This window comes from Sander vitreus, chromosome 18 (assembly GCF_031162955.1).
Source record: "Sander vitreus isolate 19-12246 chromosome 18, sanVit1, whole genome shotgun sequence".
NCBI lineage: Eukaryota > Metazoa > Chordata > Actinopteri > Perciformes > Percidae > Sander > Sander vitreus.
In genome coordinates, this window is record NC_135872.1 from 15448122 (window position 1) to 15469537 (window position 21416).

At 39.0% G+C, this 21416-nt stretch overlaps 1 protein-coding gene across 2 annotated transcripts; it reads right to left on the minus strand.

Moving 5' to 3' along the window:
• Positions 1–139: 139 nt before the first annotated feature.
• On the minus strand, positions 140–13029 carry mtmr9 (myotubularin related protein 9). 2 transcript variants are annotated; one of them, XM_078273958.1, is made up of 11 exons: positions 12952–13029; positions 12390–12579; positions 10080–10188; positions 9804–9929; positions 9522–9695; positions 9186–9403; positions 8823–8984; positions 8472–8613; positions 7380–7600; positions 6889–7040; positions 140–2754 (listed from the first exon to the last, which is right to left on the minus strand). In XM_078273958.1, exons 2-11 carry the CDS (start codon positions 12569–12571, stop codon positions 2591–2593), a joined length of 1650 nt encoding a protein of 549 aa, XP_078130084.1. In that variant the 5' UTR covers positions 12572–12579; positions 12952–13029; the 3' UTR covers positions 140–2590. The 2 variants fall into 2 exon arrangements, with proteins under 2 accessions (XP_078130084.1, XP_078130085.1); XM_078273959.1 differs by lacking the exon at positions 140–2754 and adding an exon at positions 5864–6037.
• Positions 13030–21416: the final 8387 nt, after the last annotated feature.

Here is a 21416-nt window from a genome sequence, read left to right on the forward strand (position 1 = left end):
CACTAAACCATTAGCAAAGTAAATCTAATAATGTGTTTGTAGTTGATGAAATGTTAAGACTGAAAGAAATCTAACTGGGACTTACACAAATCTTGCTGTAAGAACAAAACCTCATTACATAATTACAAAATCAAACATCTTCTGTGCTATACATTTTAATGGCTTGAAAACTTAAAACAAAAACATTTAATATTTTGAACAATAATAATAATTTTACAAACATCTGATCAGCAGGGATAAAAGTACAATGATTGAGTGAATATAGTAGTATTCCCTTTATAAAGCAGTTTAATGTAGTGGCTGGAATCAGTTGAGTTTAATGTGATTATTACATCATTCTTGAAGCAAAATAGATTCAATGTATGAAGATGACATGGACACAAGCAGAGAAAATGCTATTTCCTACTGGCAAAACAAACAAAACTGGCCATGGATGACCACTATGGATTTAATTTAACCCCACAACTACCATTTCTTTTTGTATTTAAAGTGCAGCATTAAACTTTCTTTACAGTATTATGCTAATGGAAGCTACCTTCGTCCATGAATAGCATTGAAAGATGAGCTTCAATGTCACTATGCCAACTGAATTTAGGTCATGTTGTATTAAACACATTTAGTTGCTTCCTCAACGACAGTGCAATTAAAGGTTTAGAAGAAACACAAGCAATGTTTTTTTTGTGACCTTCCTGGTAATGGACTTACTACATGAGTCCGGCGTTGGTGAGAAAATGATCACTTTGGATGCAAGACATTGAAACGGTGTCTGTGTCACCTGCACAGCATTAAGTCTAATAGCTTTACGTTTGTTGATAAATCGGCATGTTTTCACATTTAATGTCAAGACATTTATTGTCTAATATGAAGACAGCTAGGGAGTACTGACAACAAAATTATGCTAATTACAAGAATTATAATTATGCGTTTCTGATATTGTATATGCCTTTCACACAGTGCATTAGTTTTGGACCTTAAACTACAACAGCAGATATGCTTTTTGTTTCATAATGTACTTGAACAGTTATTATACAAGTTTAATAACCAAAATATATATTGGTCTTTAAATTAACATTCTATTTTCAAACCTCCATCAATTCTGTAAAGTCTAATAATTACATGGCCAACATTACTGTGGCAACAAGACTTTTTTTTTCTGCATCATACGCTCAAACATATTTGATTACTTTAATATTATTCATAATGAGTTTGAAAAAGAAATACTGACCAAACATAACGAGGCAAGCTAACATTTTTTTTAAAAGTTTTGTTAAATAAGTCTTTCTTAATACCTCCTTACTGGAATGTCAAGTAATAAACATTAGATATTTTGGTCAGATCCCCATTAGCCAAGCCTCCCCTCTCATTGTACAGTACAGTAGGTGCTGACCCTACCTACGCTTATTATATCATCTCATCGTGCAGCAAAGTCACATGCTGCCTTATAGTAGCCTATATGTTGCCATAGTTACTCTGCAGTGCTTCAGTGGTATATATACATTCAGCAGGATGATTGGTGAAAACGTGTACCCTGTAGTAAATGAACATCCAATATTCCCTCGTGAACAAGATCAATGCCCATAAATACATAGGAATCTATGAAAACAGATGAAAATGGACTCTCTCACTGAATGGTTAGATATCTGCGTATGTAAATGAGAGTCAGCGAGTGTGAGACGCGGGGGTTTGATGAGGCTTTGCAGCTGTGAAATCAGCTGAAAAGCCAAAGTGTAATTTGATGAACTGAACAGTTTTCTTTCTGCACACACGTGCACACTAATACTAGAATAAGGATGCAATTAACAATTATTTGAAGGATCATTTAATGTGACGACTATTTTTAATCGTTCAGTTTATGAAATGTCAAAAGAACTGTGAAAAAATGTCCATCCTAATGTGCAACAGCTCAAGGGGACATTGTCAAATTGGTCGTTTTGTCCGGCCAACAGTCCCAAAACACAAAGATATTAAATCTACAGTGATTTATCATAACGAAAAGTAGCAAATTCTCACATGAGAGACAGAGGAACCAGCAAATGTCTGGCATATTTGCTTGAAAAATGACCGAAATGATTGATTAATTAAATTATGTACATCACTGTCAATTATTTTTTGGATGATCTATACTGGAGGACTATGAGATGTTGTGTTGAGTAAGTGTTGGGCTTTTAGCAGCACTCTGAGAAATACATTTTTTCTGTATCTTTCCCTCTCACTCCTGCTTAGTTTCAATGACACAACATGGCATTGGTCTAACTGTTTTAGTCCATTCAGTCATGTAAACTGTGTGAAAGACAACTGCGTGAATGGAAAATCGAAGAGAGGCTGATTTTAAAGTTGTTCTGCGCTTAGGGCCGTTCTGTTTCAATTTTTATCTTCAAAAATGTCTCATCATCAATCAGGTACAAAATCCCAAATTATAATTGTTAGAATCATATATTCTCAAACATCTGAAAGGAATTTAAACCTAACCGAAGCCTAAAACTGGGTTGACATTGATCTGTTTTTGTATTTAGTTATGTATTTTTTCACATTTTCTACCTCTTTCTTCCATCTCGCTTCCTCTCTCGTCTCTCTCTCTCTCTCTCTCTCTCTATGGCGTCTGCAGCAGAGGATCTTCAGTTTCCAGCTGGGCCAGCTGCCTGCGCAGGCTGTTTACTTTGTTCTGAAGCTCCTTGTTGTAAGCAATTATATGTACCATTTCCTCATAGGCCTCGTCCAAACACTTGGAGGAGCGGTTCCAACGAAGGAACACGCCTGTAATAGAAGATGGGGTAGGATACTGTGAGTAATCTATAAAGAACAAAACATATTACAAGGAAGCGGTTTTTCCTTTTCCTTTTATGCTCTAACAACAGTCTACAGCCCTGCTAGTGGCTCTGTGAAACTGAGGCACAGCAAGGTTTTGAGCTAAATGCTAAAATGATCACAGTCACAATACTAACATGCTGATGTTTACCACGCATAACATTTACCATTGTTCACCATAATGGTTTAGCATGTTGGCAGTAAGTAATAAACACACAAATGTTCTTGAGGCTCAATGTCATATCAGTAGACTCAAAGCAGAGCACTGATTCGTGAGCTGACTGCAAAACCTTCCTCTCCTATACTTCCTCTATGATGGAGGCAGGGGACTTTGGTACTGTAGATGAACTTGTGGAACTGATATACTGGAAACAGAAGTGTGACCACAGAGATGTGCTGTATGACTGGAATGAACACAGGAAGGAGGGGACTTGCCCGGTCATAATGACAGCGAGTGCAGAAATCACCTTAGCTTTTTCAGATCGAAGCAGTGTGACAAGACAGTAAAAACTGCACATAACAGGGATTGAGATCTCAATTATTTTCTCATGTTATATATATATATATATATATTTGTGTAGATCATAGTTTTATGGCAACATTAAATAAATAGAAAAGTTCCTTCAAATTCCTGTTGGAATTAATAAACCTATTAATAAAACTTGTGTTTCTTGTGGTTCTTTAGCTTTTCGATTCCAGGTTAGGAGGAGCAGAATACACATTATAAATTGAGACAGTGTCAAAAATGAATGGGGGCAGAGAAACTGCCCCAAGAAATCTCAGAATGCCCCGAAAAAGCATCATCCAAGGGCAAAAACTGCCCTAAAGATTTCGAAAACAAATTATATTTACCAATGTAGGCCAATATCCTAATCCTACATTAAGCCATCATTGTATTTTCATTCAGTTCATTTGATTTCCATTTCCTTCTCTAACATACACTCACACAAACAGCATTATTATATATAAATGCACTGATAATAGCAATAGTATATGCGTTTTATTTACTCATGGTGGTGATTAGCCTACTGCATGCATTAAATCTGCAATCATTTTACATAAAAACAGTATATTTATGAACAAATTACTATTTTATAAAGTGCCCCCAAGATTATGTAAATATCCCATTTTTTTAGAAAGTAAAAATTGTCCCCCAAATATTCTGTGCGCCTGATTCTCTATAAAAGGGTTGAGTAAGCAAAATGTCTGTTGCATTTCACGTGCTTCAGTAGTTCTCATATAGAACGAGGGAGTGGCTCTGAGGCCTTAGTCAGGAAAGGGGCCCCTCAAATAGGTTCGCCTGAACCTACTGACCCCTCATCTGTCTATAGACCCCCTCCCCATACTTTCTTTATGAATGGCGTTCGCTTTGAGCCGATTTGAGATTCAGCTATATTAAGCTTGGACCTCCCTGGGACATTTCTGGAGTTTACGTCACTGAACCCATACTTTTTTAAATCAACTTAATCCTTGTTATTTAAAACAATTTAAAAGAAAAACAAATACATTTTTATCCCCATCATAAAGTTTGTGCTGGAAAAATAAAAAATACCATATTCCAAACCAAGCTCCTTAAAATATAGTCACTTAGAAAGAAAAGGTACTTACTCATTCTGAATTATTTAACACGTTTGTTGCATGTAACAAAATCATTTCATATCCCTAAATGAATGAAATGTTGGAAAATGCATTTTCAGCAGTGAATACTAAAAGGTGGCATCTAATTTATTCCATTTAATCCTTGATTCACAACGACCATAAATCACAAGAAAACTATCTGAAGGGCACGGAGAGAGAAAAGAGCATTTTTGTGTTCTTAAGCATCATGGAAGCGTCACTGTCTCACTGCTCATTTTGTTTGCCACCATTTGGTGCTTTGAAACGTAATTTATTTCAAGTTAACAAGGTGGCAGAAGTGTTTAAAAAATAATTCTGACATCAAATTTGCAGTTTAAATAAAAAAAAAAGCTTCTTAATCTGTTTAAATGAAGGGATCAAGTAGTTTTATGCAGTATCTGTAACATTCTGAAATCAGTTAACAAGTCATTCTAATTGATATTTTGTGGTGAAATAAAAGCCTTACATTCATATATGAACTATTTGAGATTGTTGCTACAGACAAGTAGAAAAGTGAGTGGATTAGCGTGCATGTGACTGCTAACTGATAACTAGTAGTAAACCGCCACCAGAGGTGGAAGAAGTATTCAGACCTTTTACTTAAGTAAAAGTACTAATACCACACTGTGAAAATACTCTGTTACAAGTAAAGCCCTGCAGTATTGTATCATCAGGAAAATGTACTTAAAGTATAAAAAGTAAAAGTACTCAATGCAGAAAATTCCTCACATTTTAGAAACTGGAAACGATCAAGACAGTTCTGTCATCAACTGTTTAATCATCTTATCATTTCAGCTGTACTTGTAGGCCTATATATTGTTGGGTAGTTTAATTTATAATAAAACATATATTTTATACTACATGTAACTACGTGTGTTTTATGAGCAAAAACCTTAATTTGTAAAATAATTAAAGCTGTCAGATTAACGTAGTGGAGTAAAAAGTACAATATTTCTCTCTGAAATGTAGTGGAGTAGAAGTAGAGGGTGGCATGAAAAGAAAACACTTCAGTAAAGTAGAGTACCCTTACATGTGTACTTAAGTAGAGTACTTGAGTAAATGTACTTTGTTAGAGTCCACCACTGACTGCCACTGTCCAGCGTCACTGGGCTCAGATGTCAGTATGTGTACCTTCTGTGCCACCTATAATAAGACAAACACGCAAGCCGTACACATCATCCAGATGCCTGCGAAGCAATCTGAGCGATGTCGGAAATGTGTTTTGCTGAAAGCTAAATGAGGGAGAAAAAGTCATATGAGCTTAACGGCCACATGCAGAGTTTGACCTCTTCATGTGACATGGTTCATAAGGCGGGTTATCTGAGGTGGACCTGAGGTCATGTTAAAAGGTTTGGTTGCACAGTATTTCGGAATAACTACCACATATTTTTAAAGGTTTAATTCATATGCACATTATTTTATTATATCTTTGCACTTTTACAATATTACTTGAATTGTAGATAAAGTATGTTATTTACTGAATGTTTATTTTCACATAGGGAGGTGTTTCCAGTGGTTATGTCAAATCGCGTCAAAAGGTCCTGTAATTGGACGAGAGGAAAATGATGGCCCGTCGTGTTGATAACTGCATCTCATGTGGCTGTGACAGATTTCCCTTTAAAATATAATGTATTCATGCCTGCATTAATGTATTGACTAGTGGCTCACAGGGTCACTCAGTTCAGCGGTGCAAATAGTGAAATCAACGGCGTCCCCTTCTGGTGGGATTACAGAATGTCTGTCTGAGTAAAAATGTAACAAGGGAGGAAACTGTGAACAATTTATGGCAGCGTACCTGCAGGCTATAACAGCAGCACCTGTTTTAGGCTTTATTCATGGGTCAAACTTGGTTTTCGGCCAAGGTTTTTGGTCTTCAGCCCGAGCATTTAACAACAGCATAAGTCAAACCAACATTGTCATGAATGCCAACGTGTCTGGCTTTGAGTTCACAGCATGCAGTTTCACTGGTTGATCCACACAGAAACAGGCTTTCTGTGTCAAACAAGAATACAAGAAGCGTAGCCTACTCCTAGTCTTGGCACACATTTACCATTTAACTCAACATTTTGTCATGCAAAGGTGACAAAAGCTTAAGCTGTGTGACCTGCTGCCAGTTTCTGCCTAAAACCTTTGTGGGTGTTTTCACTTCTAGGTCTGCTCATCTATCAAATATGTGTGATATTATGGGATTATTGTACTGTATTCAACATTTTCATTACAAAGACAAGTTAAGTCTGCTTTTGTTTAGTCTGTTTTTCAATGTACTGTTAACAGTGTTTACGTTCCTTATCCAGTATGACACAAACCCAATGTGGTTGCTTTGTAAAATTATATTCAGTGTAGAGAGACACATTGTTTATTACGGGGTGTTACAAATTCTTTCTTTTCTCTCCAATAGACAGAACCTTTCAGGTCACCTACTGTATATAATCTCAGTCACTGCATGTCTTTGTGTTAGTTTCTTACCTTCCCACAGCAGCAGACTCTGAGGGGCAACGGAGGGCCAGATCACAAGACTGTTAGCCTCGTAGAGCGGGTTGGTCAGACGTTCCAGTTCTTGGGGCCGATTCACCCATGACCAAAGGGACACAGTCTTCTCAGGTAGAGACAGTTTGGCTCTATCAAAAGGGTACAAGGGTGTAAGGTTGTCCAATAAAAGCAGTGGTTGCCTAACATTATTTGTCAAAGGGGACTTGTAACTTGTACAATGACACACTTGCTGTATAAACAAGGAAAATCTTGTTGGTGAAAATATTTTCTCTCTCAATACATTTGGAACTCTTGACAACAAAATCATTATTGGGACATTACCACACAATGGCATAGTATAAAAATGTTTATGAACACTGTATTGTAGGGATATTGTATATGATTGCATTAAATTATATAATTGTACATGATACGTGTGTATTACAGACCAACGCAAAACAAAATCAACAATCAGACTTCAGACTCACCTCTCAGCTGTACTGTTGCCCAAAAATGTACCAAACTGAGAAGCATAGGCGTGTTCAAAGATCAGCACCAGGAAGCCCTCGCTGAATTCAAAGGAGCATGGAAACTGGCGAAGGATCTGCCACACACAGTCCAAGAAGAGCAGGAAGGAAGGAGCCTCCTGACGAGGCTTGCTGTTGGAGTAGGCTGACTGGGCGCAGCGCTGCTGGAACGGGTGACCCGCCTGGGACAGATGGTCAAAGATGTGAGAGGGGTCATGAGGAGGAAGGCAAAGACCATGTCCATCATGATATTGAAATGCTTACTGGAACTGATAACTGTACCTGCATGGAAACGCTATTAACATCAGCTAATATGAGGTTATAAATGTTTTTGTAACCTAATTTGTGCCCACATTGTTCCTTGTATGACCAACATATAAATACTTAACTGTATGTTAAAAACAAAGTGTCGGTTATTTCAAGCTTTTAAAATGAGACATTATAAAGATAAATATTCTCAGCAATTTTATCAAAAGGGTGAAAAAGATAAGGGGTGTGTCTCAATTTGGATACTTCGTGAGTACACCTACATGTAGTACACTGTGTACACTATGTATTCACTTGGGTACTGCGTACATTTCTACAAGGCAGTGTTGTCTCAAATCGCGCACGGCCGTTATGCACTGACCGGAATTAACTCTTCTTCTTATGTTTAATTGGAAAATTGAAGCTGGGCGTAGCATTACCGCCACCTATTGTCATCTGCCAAAACATATACCGGTTTTCTCACTAACTGGCAGCAGTATAGCGGTACACATATTACATTTGTATAGTTTGTGTTCGTGCCGCATTCACAAGTTTGAAAATACGTTGGTGGACCTGTCTGCTTCCGCTCCATAGCAAAGATAGTGACCGCTGAGTGCGAGTAGCGTCCAGCTATACACTCACCATTTGGACTGCTTTGAATGCAGCATCCGGGTAGTCGTAGTGCAGTGCATGTGGCCACACTTCGTCAGTGTGAACGCACTATGTACTCAAAATAGCAAGCGTAAGTATGCAAAGTGCAAGTGAGACACAGCATAAGACTGTGCTTCAAAGGTTAGAGAAGCTTACCTGGAGCCACTCTCGCTCCACCAGGCCCTGGAAGCCTCTGATGGTCCTGCAGGCCGGATCAAGGATGATCTGAGCCAACGAGGTCACCTGCAGGGTGGAGTCTGTCCCTTCTGTACCGTGAACAAGCACCGACGCTCCCTCCCTGAGACAAACACACAGGATTACAATTTGTCAGTGTGTCACCAGCTACTCTACTGTACGCAGACAAGTAACACAGATCCACTGTGAACACTGTCATTTTATTAATGCAGTATGTACTGAGCAGATGAATTGTGAACGTATTGCTTATATTGCTTATTATGTACTGATCCAGGATTAGTATAACAAGCAAATCAAACATTGTTCCCTGACCTGTCGATACACTGGGCAGCCAGGCAGGCAGTGGTGAGGATCTCCTTGACATGAGTCTGCCAGTTGGAAGCCTCTAGCTTGCTTAACCAGCGGTCCATGCTGTGCGATTGGTCGTTACACGCCTCTACCAGCTTTATCAGGCTCTCCTGGAGGATGTTTGACCTGGAAATGACAGATTTGTCACAACACTAAAAACAAAATTCGGACTAATTCATATATATTGAGTATACATTTCATTCATACAAATACAAGTTGAAAAACAAAGATTTTGACACATAGTATCAGTATTACATTCTATTAAAAGATAGCACAAAGATTAGTTATTGCGTTATGGATCCACTGAAGCCCTTACTGACCACTCACCTTTCGATTGCCTTGTGGATCCTCCTCCACTGGGGGTAGTTAGCTTCAGACTCAAATCCTCCTCCTCGAGCTTTGGCCTGCTGGGCAACATTGATGGTGCGTGTGTCAATGATGTAGCCACGTTTGCCTGGTCGCAGCGTGGCATTGATCAGCTTCTCGTCTTCCTTACACCGGCGCCCGTTGGTGCCTGTCAGAGGCTGCCCTGCTCGCATCATCACCTGAAAGTGGAAGGGATTTGCTGGACTTTCTAAAAATAAACGTTCAGACAGACAGTACAGTATTTTCTACAATATTCTGCAGCATATATCATATAAATTCCATTCCCCAGATGATCACCATGCCATTCTTCTTGTGGTAGTAGCTAAGTACTGGAAAACGGCCACCGTGACGGAAGGTAGCTGCTTTCTTCAGCGTGTCATCATCAACATATTTGGGCACTGCCACTAGAGGGGGGTATGATGGACACACACTGAAGTCCTTGTTGACTTCACTCAGTCTCCACTCATCTGTCTGATAAAAGGGATGGTGACATGTTAAAAGAGGGGTGTTAGACATGTACAACAGAGGGCTGGGAGAATATTAAGTGGCATCGTTATTTGTCAGTAATCAAGTCCATACCATGGACTCCAAATCTTTAAAGGCATCCTCTGGAAGAAATGAATTCCAGCCATCTTCTATGACTTCAAACATGGGCCGGTAAAAGAAAGGGTACATCAGGGAGAGTAAATCAAGCGTGGACAGAGCCTAGAGAGGATTGTATGTATTAATTAATCATATGTAGATTTCATTTGACATTAAAAATAGGACAAACTTTCAGATGGTAAAAGGGAACATTTTGCCATTAAAATCAGTTAAGTGTAGGCTATTTGACTTCTTTTTTTTTTCTTTTCTTACCTCAATAGAGCTGGCAATGTTGAGACACTCCTCCATGCCAGGGATGTCGAGCTGGATCACCCTCAGGTCTTTGCATTTGACTATGATGCTTCCCAGAGACCCCACAAATCTGAGAAGGAAGTGGAAGATTTTTTTTTAAATTATTATTTTTTGGGCTTTTCCGCCTTTATGTTTTGATAGGACAGCTAGGTGAGAAAGGGGGGAGAGAGAGAGAGATACCTCCAAGTATATGTACGCCTGCTCTACCCACTGATCCAACCCAGCCACAGGAAGTGGAAGATTTTATTCAAAATGTAAGCACAGAATGACTAGCATGGGAAAGACACAACGGCTCAATGCCCCTGTGTGAAATACTCTGGGACTGACTGTGTGGAACTTGAATGTTCTCCTCATGTTGGGTTTCCTCCGAGCACTCTGAATTTACCCATATTAAAATACATACAGCACATGTGAGCTATTATATACTCCTGCCTGCATTTGAAGTTACAGAGTTGAACCCAAGTAGCTGCTACTTAGTTATGATGGGAAAATGCTAAGAAAAAATGTCCACAATAAGTCTGGGCTAACTGTGGTAGAGCTTACGCACTCGTAATGCTAACCTGAGACTAGTAATTATAAATACATTTTATTTGTAACGCACTTTATATTTAAACAAATCTCAAAGAGCTACATAAGAAATACGGAGAAGTGCTAGGGAGAAAAAAGTATTAAAACTAAAAGAAACAACAAAAGGACAAGGAAAGGGGTAAGTAATCAGCCAAAAGCTCTGCTGTAAAAGCAGTACTCCAGGTAGGGCTGGGCGATATGAAGAAAATCAAATATCACGATATTTTTGACCAAATACCTCGATATTGATACCACAACGATATTGTAGTGTTGACTATTGGTGCTTTCACAAAATATTTACATAATGAGATTTGTGATAAATAATCATCAGTAATGTGGATATAATGACTAAGTGGATAAAGGCAAATCATAGAACAGTTACAACAGTCTGGTAAGTTCAGAAAATGACATCACTTTAGTGGTATGCAGCCTTTAAAGCCAGGAAAAAGACACCACTTATGCCATATTACGATATCCAAAATCTAAGACAATATCTAGTCTCATATCATGATATTGATATAATATCGATATATTGCCCAGCTCTAACTCCAGGTCACATTCAAGTCACAGGTTAAAGCCCAACATGTCCAATTCCGAAACCCTTGTAGACTAGGCCGTAGGTCAACTCTGGGTATTTAGAGTTGAGGGAGACTGAGCAGCTGAATAACAAAATGCTTGGGCCTGTGTGTGTCTGTCTCCCAAGGTCCCTGGAATTAGATAGCCTAATGCCCCACACACACAGGGAAGACACAGTTGAGAGATAGCACACCCTTAAGGATAGGCTCTACTGCAGTATGGTCAGGCTGACATTGTTTTAAGTCCGTACTGAAGTGTTTGGGTTCATGATTTAGGTAAGCAAATGTGTTTACGGCGCCAGTAATAACTTTGTTTGAATTGAACGTTGGAGAAAGCCCGTATTCGGTAAACAGCTCAACTGAAGACCTCCAGCATGAGTTAAATGCTCGGTGGAAAGGCAGAAATCCTCAGAGTTGGGATGGCACGACATGACACTACATTGTGGTCAAACTGTACTGCTTAATCCTAAATCTTCTTGATCATGATTTATTAAATGCTTTTGTATGAGTCATCAAAGTCCTTTACATGTACAGAGTCAAGCTGCTCCTGAGTTTTACCTAACACTTACTTTGTGCCGAGTGCATCGATGTGCAAATATTAGTTTGTTTGTGATTTTTTACAGCCAACGTTTAATCCTCAATGCTGTTTACAGCTCACCACCCTTCTCAAACACACAAAATAAATGCTCAACCTGTGGAAAACACTGTGCGACTTCTTGTCGCAGTAGTTTCAGATCCTCACTCCACTGTAAAAGTCAGGCGTAAGCGTACTAAAGAAAATCATAGCAGTGACATGCTCAAATCCTTCTGCATGCGATCACAGAGTTGCGATGAAAAGACAGGTGTAACCACAATCAAACACAACTCTACCGTAACTGTGTGTTTCCTCCCTTGATATTCTAAATGATTTCACCAAACACACATCCTGCTGATCTGCCTCTATGTTCATAATAGGTTTCATAAAAAGGGCACCCAATGCAAAAACACACTGCACAACATAGCCTTTTCATGTGTCATTGTATTTTTAAAATAACTAAAGAAACTGCAAAGTCACAGTGACATTGACTTGAAAAACGAAAAAGGAAAAAGGTGTAAAATCCCCCATAACAGTTATTAAGAAGCTCATCACCTTTTCTCTATAGAGTCAATGTTTGAGTGAAGCAGCCACAGTTCCTCTGTGTTGTCCTGTCTGGAGGAGAGAATCAGGTGATGACCAGTCAAACACAGGGTCCCCTCCACAGTGGGCATGAAAGGCCGATGTAGGGCAACTCCGTCCACCCTGGGTGTCTTTATCAACTCTGCAAACTCCATGACCTGACCTGAAGACAAGACAACAAACAGCCCAGATGCAGGAGAAAGCATATGGACAACGCTGCTGGTTAGCTAAAGTACTACTGCTAAGACAGAGTAACTGAAGCCCTGCTATGCTGCTTTTAAATAAAGATATCGTGCAACTCGATTACCTTAGAAACCAATAGCTAAATGCTGCAACAATATGTCAGCTAGCTAAAGTTAGCTTGACTCAGGAAATGAAGTGGCTAACGTTAGCTAGCTAGATAACCGTGACAGGCCGTATAAACTGTCCGTCATTTTTACATCTACGTCATTATGTTAACATAATACATACTGTAAAAGTACAGAACAAAAATGTACGTTTTTCATTGATATAAAAATATTTAATGTACAATTACCTGATTATCTTGCCGTTTTATTTGTTGTTGGGCGAGACTGGTACGTTCACATAAACAAGCCGACTGGAAACAACTGACTTGTGAAATTCGGCTCAGGAGTTTTTGCATAGAAAATTACCAATTTCTTCTTTGAAAATGAAAAATAATTTATTCTGTGCTTTCCAATGATATTGAACATTAACTTTACAGTTAAATGTGACTTTATAACGCCAACTTGGAAATCAATGGGACAAAACATATGGGATTACATATACATGTAGGCCTATAATAAAGGTTAATGTCATTCATCCAGGTGGTAGGCATACGTAAAGTCAAAATGAAACTACCCACTGGACTTACTTAAAGAGTTGAATACTTTTAATCAATCATCTGGTAACTCATTCATTTCAGAGCTTTACTTCAGTTTAAGGAAATATTTGTTTAAGATTTGCTGTGAAATAAAATGAAAAACTAGCCTAGGCCTACATTCTTCCATGGCATTGGCACATTTTCCACATTCATGTTGTATGAGAAGCTGCTTTTATTTTTTTTTAGGGCTCATCCATGTATCATCTATTTATCCCCTGTTGTATGGAACACCTAACAATATCAAAAAGGGACACTAGGTGGTGACATTGAAAGAGTTTTGAAAAACATTGTGATACTTATCTGCATGGCCCCATAATTTAAGAACATAGATTTGAGATGCCTTAAAGGTGCATTCTGCATGATCATGAGAAATAAATGATTATTATAGGCCTATAGTAAGAAAGGTGTGTGTGTGTGTGTGTGTGTGTGTGTGTGTGTGTGTGTGTGTGTGTGTGTGTGTGTGTGTGTGTGTGTGTGTGTGTGTGTGTGTGTGTGTGTGTGTGTGTGTGTGTGTGTGTGTGTGTGTGTTGCTTTGATAACAAATCATAGATTATAAGGAGAGTAAATAGGCCCCAGACTCAAAAGCAGACTCTTTAGACAGACTGGGTGATTTAAAAGCTCTGGTTGGTCAATCAGACTGGCTACCTGGTGACGGTGACCTGTAAATAACTGACAGACAGCAAACCAGGTGGCCTAAATATAATAAAAACAGCATCCAGATACATGAACAGACTGGACACTAGAAGGCAACAACATCGGGCTACTTTGACAATCAAATAAAAGGAAAAATAAATTGCCATCCATAGTGTATTTACAGTATTACTAGACTAACAAGCAATTGCAGAGCAACATAAGGGGGGAAAAGAAATAAACCTTGAGGGAGACTTCAAAGAGAGACCCATCCCTTCTTGAATGACTGGGGATGAAATGAACAGAGAGTTTTAACAGTTAATCTAATGTTAAGATGTCCAAAAAAAACTAAATCCAATGAAACAAGTCCAGTGTCCGCTCTTCACATCGTTCCAAGCAGACGGTGCCAGGGTGGTGTAGTGTGGGGTTAAGCGGGAGGTCAGTGGATGGAATCCCCTGGAGGATGACAGTGTGGGCAGTTTGGTGAGGCAGAGGGCAGGATAACTTGAAAGATGGAGGACATGATGAAGCACAGAATCCTAGATCCAAAACCTAACACATTGGCTGACTAGACAGAGCAGACGTTAGTATCCTGACACTCATATGTCCAGGAAGGAAGAAGAAGAATGACCATAGCAATGAATCGTCCCGCTGTTGGGATCAGCGGGACGATTCACTGCTATGGTGCGCTCCATCTACTAGACTCCACTATTGCTTAGCTACTGACAGGGCTTAGTGTAAATGGCACTTTTCTGCATTATAGAAACCCAAGTAATTATTGGATCAATCTCAGGTAAAAATAAAATCTATAGAAAAGAGATAATAAGAACAATTTGAGTTAAGATTTAAAGATCATAAGAGAGCCGGCTTCTCTAATCGCAGCTGGGAGTTTATTCAGTAGGAAAAAGCTGTTGCCTGAGGATTTTGTCTTTAGTTCTTAGGATAAAGAGTGTGTGTGTGTGTGTGTGTGTGTGTGTGTGTGTGTGTGTGTGTGTGTGTGTGTGTGTGTGTGTGTGTGTGTGTGTGTGTGTGTGTGTGTGTGTGTGTGATGTATTGTAAATCAGCGCAGTATTTGCTTCAGTTGCAGCCTGTCTGTGCTTCACAATAGATGGTTTGCTCTGGGCCTTTCCAGCCCCACATCATAGAGAATGCATTGTATAGATGCCAGAGCTCAATTGAAAGTGAAACCTGGTGTTGCTTTACAAACCAAATAACTGCCCTTCCTCTGCGGAAAAGATGCTTTGCTGTTTTTTTTTTGTTTTTTGTTTTTTTTAAAGAAGAAGATGGGCTGATAAAAAATAGCTTTCAAAGCAAATATTCACTTCACAGCCCTATGCAGGATACAATAGAGTAGCCTAACCTCTATGTTTTATTTAACAGGATGCTTAGATAAATGTGTTGGTGCAGGAGGAGATGATTTACTTTAGCATCTGTAATAAAAGGTTATACATGTTAACTTGTATGTCAAAAGCTGCATTTTGAAGAGATAACACTTGATGAAACACAATTTGCTCACTGTGCCTTGGAGGAATTTAGGGAAAATATTTAATAAACATATCAAACACAAAACTAAATGTTCCATTAAAAGGACTGGAAGGATTGATTGAGCTGGATGAGTAACTACAACCAGTAACTGTCAAACTGTGATCACATTGTTTCCAAACCTGAATGCTCACTTACGTCACACAGATCAGATTTGGACATTTCTTGATGTGCTCTGAGCATTATGGAACATCATCTGGCAAATTTTAGGGATTAACAGTTTGTTCCAGCACACACCTACACCATTACTCACCATAAAGACAATGTCTCATCCAACCTTCTGTTCTAAATGCTTGTTATGTGATGGTATTTTAGGCTTATCCAGTGAATCAAAATGGCATGTCACGGCAGATAATGATGACTGAAACGTGGGTGCACAGACTATTACCAAAAATAGTTGTGTAAGCTCTGTGAGAAACTTCTTCATTTATTCACTCATAGTTCTATCAATAGCCCTACTGCTGCTGAAAGTTTAGAACTGGTATTTTATATCTTGTCAAGCTAATGAAATGAATAGTAACAATAATATTTGTTTGTTTTTGTTCAGATTTTTATTTGAATGTAGCTGTATTGGCTGTGGAACTGGTAATACTTCTTTTTGTGTTGTACATTTAAGTCATTGCTTGGCCAGGTTTGTTGTCTGAGTCACCTAAAGGAGATTTGCATTGAGACATGTACATGTACTACAGGCTACAGTTATCATCTCACACCTAAAAGGGAAAGAAACTGTGAAAACGTGTAAAAGCTCCTGAAGGATTCATCACTAATTATATTATTTGCAGTATTTACTACATATGGCGCATGTATGCTGCTGATAACCTTGTAAGCATGAACAATATGCTTCAATGTTAGCTTTCATCAAATTTTCATATGTTTTGCGAGCTAGTTTCTTTTCATGTCATATTATGTTTTTCCTTTTTTTTCTTTTTTGTCCTTTTTTATTATTTCTTTCTTTCTTTCTTTTCAAGAAGCACCCCTAGTTCATAGTATTGTATATGCAGAGAGCACTTATAGAAAAAGAGCAGGGTACCTATTTGTTGCCTTAGATTTGCACATTCAAATAAAAGAACTGAGATTAAACTGATAACTATAGCCACCAGCTATACCTTGCTTACTGTTAGTAGTTATTTGTTATTTTTCTCTGGATAAAAATCTTTAGGATGTCTTGCACTATATTGAAAAGTGCATTAAGTGTTGTTGTTTTTTCTCAGCTGCTGGTAGCTAGTCAAACGCATAGTTAGTTTTTAGTCTTTTGCAATATACTCACTCATAATTCATCATTGGGTTAAACTCATACAATGTATCACTTGTAGATGCACAAATGTAAATTTGTGCTCCCTGATGAGATTTCACCTGAGTACTAACCTGATAAATGTTATATAGTGCAGCATCGCCGCCCCTCTTTGACATGACTCTACACAGAAGTGAGCACACAATACAATGCTTGTTTTATACATTACATGTGTTGTGGTAAGTCTTTGTATAACATAGTGACCTGAACAAATAAGCCTCAGCAGCAGGGACACTCACACTCACAAACTGAAAAAAACACAAACAACCATAGACTTGTCATCAGCCTTTTATTGCTACTTGTATTGATCACACAGTCACACATCTGAAGTACAAAACATAAAACAGCCTTGCCCACAATGCATCATTGATTTTCTCCACCTGAATATTTTGCTCACAGGATGCTGGATTTACATTTGAAGTATAGCTGGCTAGAAAGTATTACTGCTCCCTTCCTCTGCGGATTCCTGTTCCATGTGTGGAAATCACACAAACATTGTCTGATTTATTTAGCCTACGCCACCCTAACCATCCTTCATCCTGATCTCTTCCTCGAGAGGACTCTGAGTTTTTCTGCTTTTATTTTCACCCACTCTCTCTGTCTCACACACACTCATGTGAGGCCTGTTTGCTGTTTTTTTTAATTTATTTAAAATGACTAATGCCTGTTTGTTGCCCTGTAATGCAGTTTGTGACAAATTGGTTAAAAAGTGCTTTATAATTTGAATTGATGTCATCTGATTTGATTGTTTTTTTATTGCTGCAAGGCCTTTGTTGCATTAAACTGCCTACCATCTCCTGTGGATATTAGAGCTGAGTGTGCATCTGGTGTGCTGCTCAAAAGGGAATTGTGAAGAGACCTAACAGACCTGAGGAAGGAGAAGAAAGGAAGGCTACTCAGGTGAAACAGGTTTAATGATACCTTACTCTCATGTGTGCATTCCATCTCATTTAAATATTTTTTTCCCCTGGTTATCTGGCCCGGAGCAACGGCTATACAGTTATCTTGATAGATAGTAACAATTCACCATGACAAGTAGTAGCCTTAAACTGAAAACTATGTAATCTTTGGTACTTATTTGTACCATACATGCTAGGACATAACACATGTATGTAGATTGTGGTAATTTCTGTGATAGCTTTTAACAATAACTAAAAAGATTTATTTTAACGGATCATATAAAGTGCACAAAGAGTGTTTTTGATAGATTGTAAGGTAATGAATGTGAGTAAACATATGGGTGTTTTAGTGTGAAACCAGACAAGACCTGGTCCAATGAACCCAATCAGAAATAATTAAGTGAGTTAATGTAGCTCTGGGCTCCTTCTCACTGGTCCAATGGCATCTCATACCCTGGCAGTACACAGAGAGCGAAAAGCCTGCAAAGTAGTCATGCTTTTCCTCTCCGTAATGTGTTGACATTTTGCTCCAATGTGATTTGTCATTAGTCACAAGACCAGCAGAGGTGAACATGATGAAAATATTAAAGTCTCACTCCACTCAAAAATGTGTTTTGCTTAATGTTACTTCACTTGAAGGTTCCATTTCCATCTGTTTGCATACACTACCCAGTAATGCTTGTTACTAACTTATTCCACAGTGTCCCTAATGTTTTCTCGCCTCAGTTTTCCACCTTAATCGTGGTGGTTGCAGCTACTGCTGTGGTCCTGCTTGATGCCCTGCTACTCCCTGCACTGCTACTCCCTGCACTGCTACTACTATTACTTCTAGTCATAGTTCTATTATCTTTATCGGTACTCATCATACAAACTGCTATAATTATTATGAATCATATTTCTCCATATCTGTATACCTGTTACAGTGTCTCTGTGTCTCAAATGGCAGCAGCAGATGGCTGCCCACCAAGAGTCAGGGTCGGTCCGAGGTTTCTGCCTGTTTAAAGGAAGTTCTACCTCGCCAATGTCGCACCAAATGCTTGCACTTGGGGGGGGGGGGGAATTGTTGGGTCTTTGTAAATTATAGAATGTGGTCGAGACTTACTCTATCTGTAAAGTGTCCTGAGATAACTCCTGTTGTGATTTGACATTATACAGTGGGGCTCGAAAGTTTGGGCACCCCTGGTAAAAATTTGTATTAATGTGCATAAAGAAGCCAAGAAAAGATGGAAAAAATCTCCAAAAGGCATCAAATGACAGATTAGACATTCTTATAATATGTCTAAAAAAGTTAGATTTTATTTCCATCATTTACACTTTCAAAATAACAGAAAACAAAAAATGGCGTCTGCAAAAGTTTGGGCACCCTGCAGAGTTTATAGCATGCACCGCCCCCTTTGGAAAGCTGAGACCTGACAGTGTCATGGATTGTTCTCAATCATCGTCTGGAAAGACCAGGTGATGTCAATCTCAAAGGTTTTAAAAGCCCAGACTCATCTGACTGACAACAATCAGCACCATGGGTTCTTCTAAGCAGTTGTCTAGAAAACTGAAACTGAAAATAGTTGACGCTCGCAAAGCAGGAGAAGGCTATAAGAAGATAGCAAAGCGTTTTCAGATGCCAATATCCTCTGTTCGGAATGTAATTAAGAAATGGCAGTAATTAGGAACAGTGGAAGTTAAAGCAAGATCTGGAAGACCAAGAAAAATATCAGACAGAACAGCTCACAGGATTGTGAGAAAAGCAAGTCAAAACCCACGTTTGACTGCACAATCCATCCAGAAAGATCTGGCAGACACTGGAGTTGTGGTACACCATTCCACTATAAAGAGATACTTGAATAAATATGGTCTTCATGGAAGAGTCATCAGAAGAAAACCTCTTCTACGTCCTCACCACAAAAATCAGCGTTTGAAGTTTGCAAATGAACATATAGACAAGCCTGATGCATTGTGGAAACAAGTTCTGTGGACCGATGAGGTTAAAATAGAACTTTTTGGCCGGAATGTGCAAAGGCACATTTGGAGAAGAAAGGGCACAGAATTTAATGAAAAGAACCTCTGTCCAACTGTTAAGCATGGGGGTGGATCAATCATGCTTTGGGGTTGTAGTGCAGCCAGTGGCACAGGGAACATTTCACGAGTAGAAGGAAAAATGGATTCAATAAAATTTCAGCAAATTTTGGACGCTAACTTGATGCCATCTGTGAAAAAGCTGAAGTTAAAGAGAGGATGGCTTCTACAAATGGATAATGATCCTAAACACACCTCAAAATCCACGTTGGATTACATCAAGAGGCGTAAACTGAAGGTTTTGCCATGGCCTTCACAGTCTCCTGACCTCAACATAATTGAAAATCTATGGATAGACCTTAAAAGAGCAGTGCGTGACAGACAGCCCAGAAATCTCAAAGAACTGGAAGACTTTTGTAAGGAAGAATGGGCGAAGATACCTCCAACAAGAATTGAAAGACTCTTGGCTGGCTACAAAAAGCGTTTACAAGCTGTGATACTTGCCAAAGGGGGCAGTACAAGGTATTAACTCTGCAGGGTGCCCAAACTTTTGCAGATGCCATTTTTTGTTTTCTGTTATTTTGAAAGTGTAAATGATGGAAATAAAATCTAACTTTTTTTTGACATATTATAAGAATGTCTAATCTGTCATTTGATGCCTTTTGGAGATTTTTCCATCTTTTCTTGGCTTCTTTATGCACATTAATACAAATTTTTACCAGGGGTGCCCAAACTTTCGAGCCCCACTGTAAATTAAATGTAATGAAATGTGTCAATAAGGGTCGTTAGAGAGAGATAGAGAGGGAGAAAGAAGAGAGTGTTCGGGTTCAGCACTATTTCAGCACTGGACAGCTCCCATGAACTCCAGCGTCCAAACAGGCGAGCAGAGCAGTTGGGTGAAAGCGGACATGATCCAATCAATCTCACAGTGGATATGACCCTGCATGGCAGCTCTGTGTGTTCAGTCTAATCACGGTGTTGTTGAGCATGCAGCAGACTCACCAGCTCTTTGCTCGCACATGCTACTGAAGGGGGAAACGTCACTTTTCAGCAAATGTTTCTTGTCTCTTAGCAACCATTCTAGACATCTATAGATTCATCTATAGATCCATTAGGTCTTTTATCCGGAGGACATGGTGTGAAGAAGCTGCCTATAGCTTTCTCTTTTGTAATGCCATTACTACTGTATACAGAAAAACTTCCAATTTTAACTGATGCAGGTAGAAATGCCTATTCTCTTTCGAAAAATATACGTATAGTATAATTTTACAAGCATACTGACAATATCATAGAGGACCATTACACTTATACCAGATGATACAAATACTAAAAAGCACAGTAAGGCCACTATAAACTCTTTATAGAGCAATAAAGTCGTTGTGGGATGCTTTTTTTCCATCAATAGGAAGGCCTGTGTTTTTGTTCTGCCTTCCTCCTACAAAAATGACCCCACACTGTGTCACTGTGACTGATTCAAATGTTCAAACAACAGGAAAGACTTCCTTTGGTGATGATGAGGCATGCTGCATTACATCATGCAGTCCTCTCCTGCAAATTTTGGGGCTTCAAAGGAGACACTAGATGGCAACCACGTTGAGAGGGAGAGACAGTGTGTGTGTGTGTGTGTGTGTGTGTGTGTGTGTGTGTGTGTGTGTGTGTGTGTGTGTGCGCGTGTGTGTGCGTGTGTGTGCGGGTGTGTGCTGTGTGTGTGTGTGTGTGTGTGTGTGTGTGTGTGTGTTTGTGTG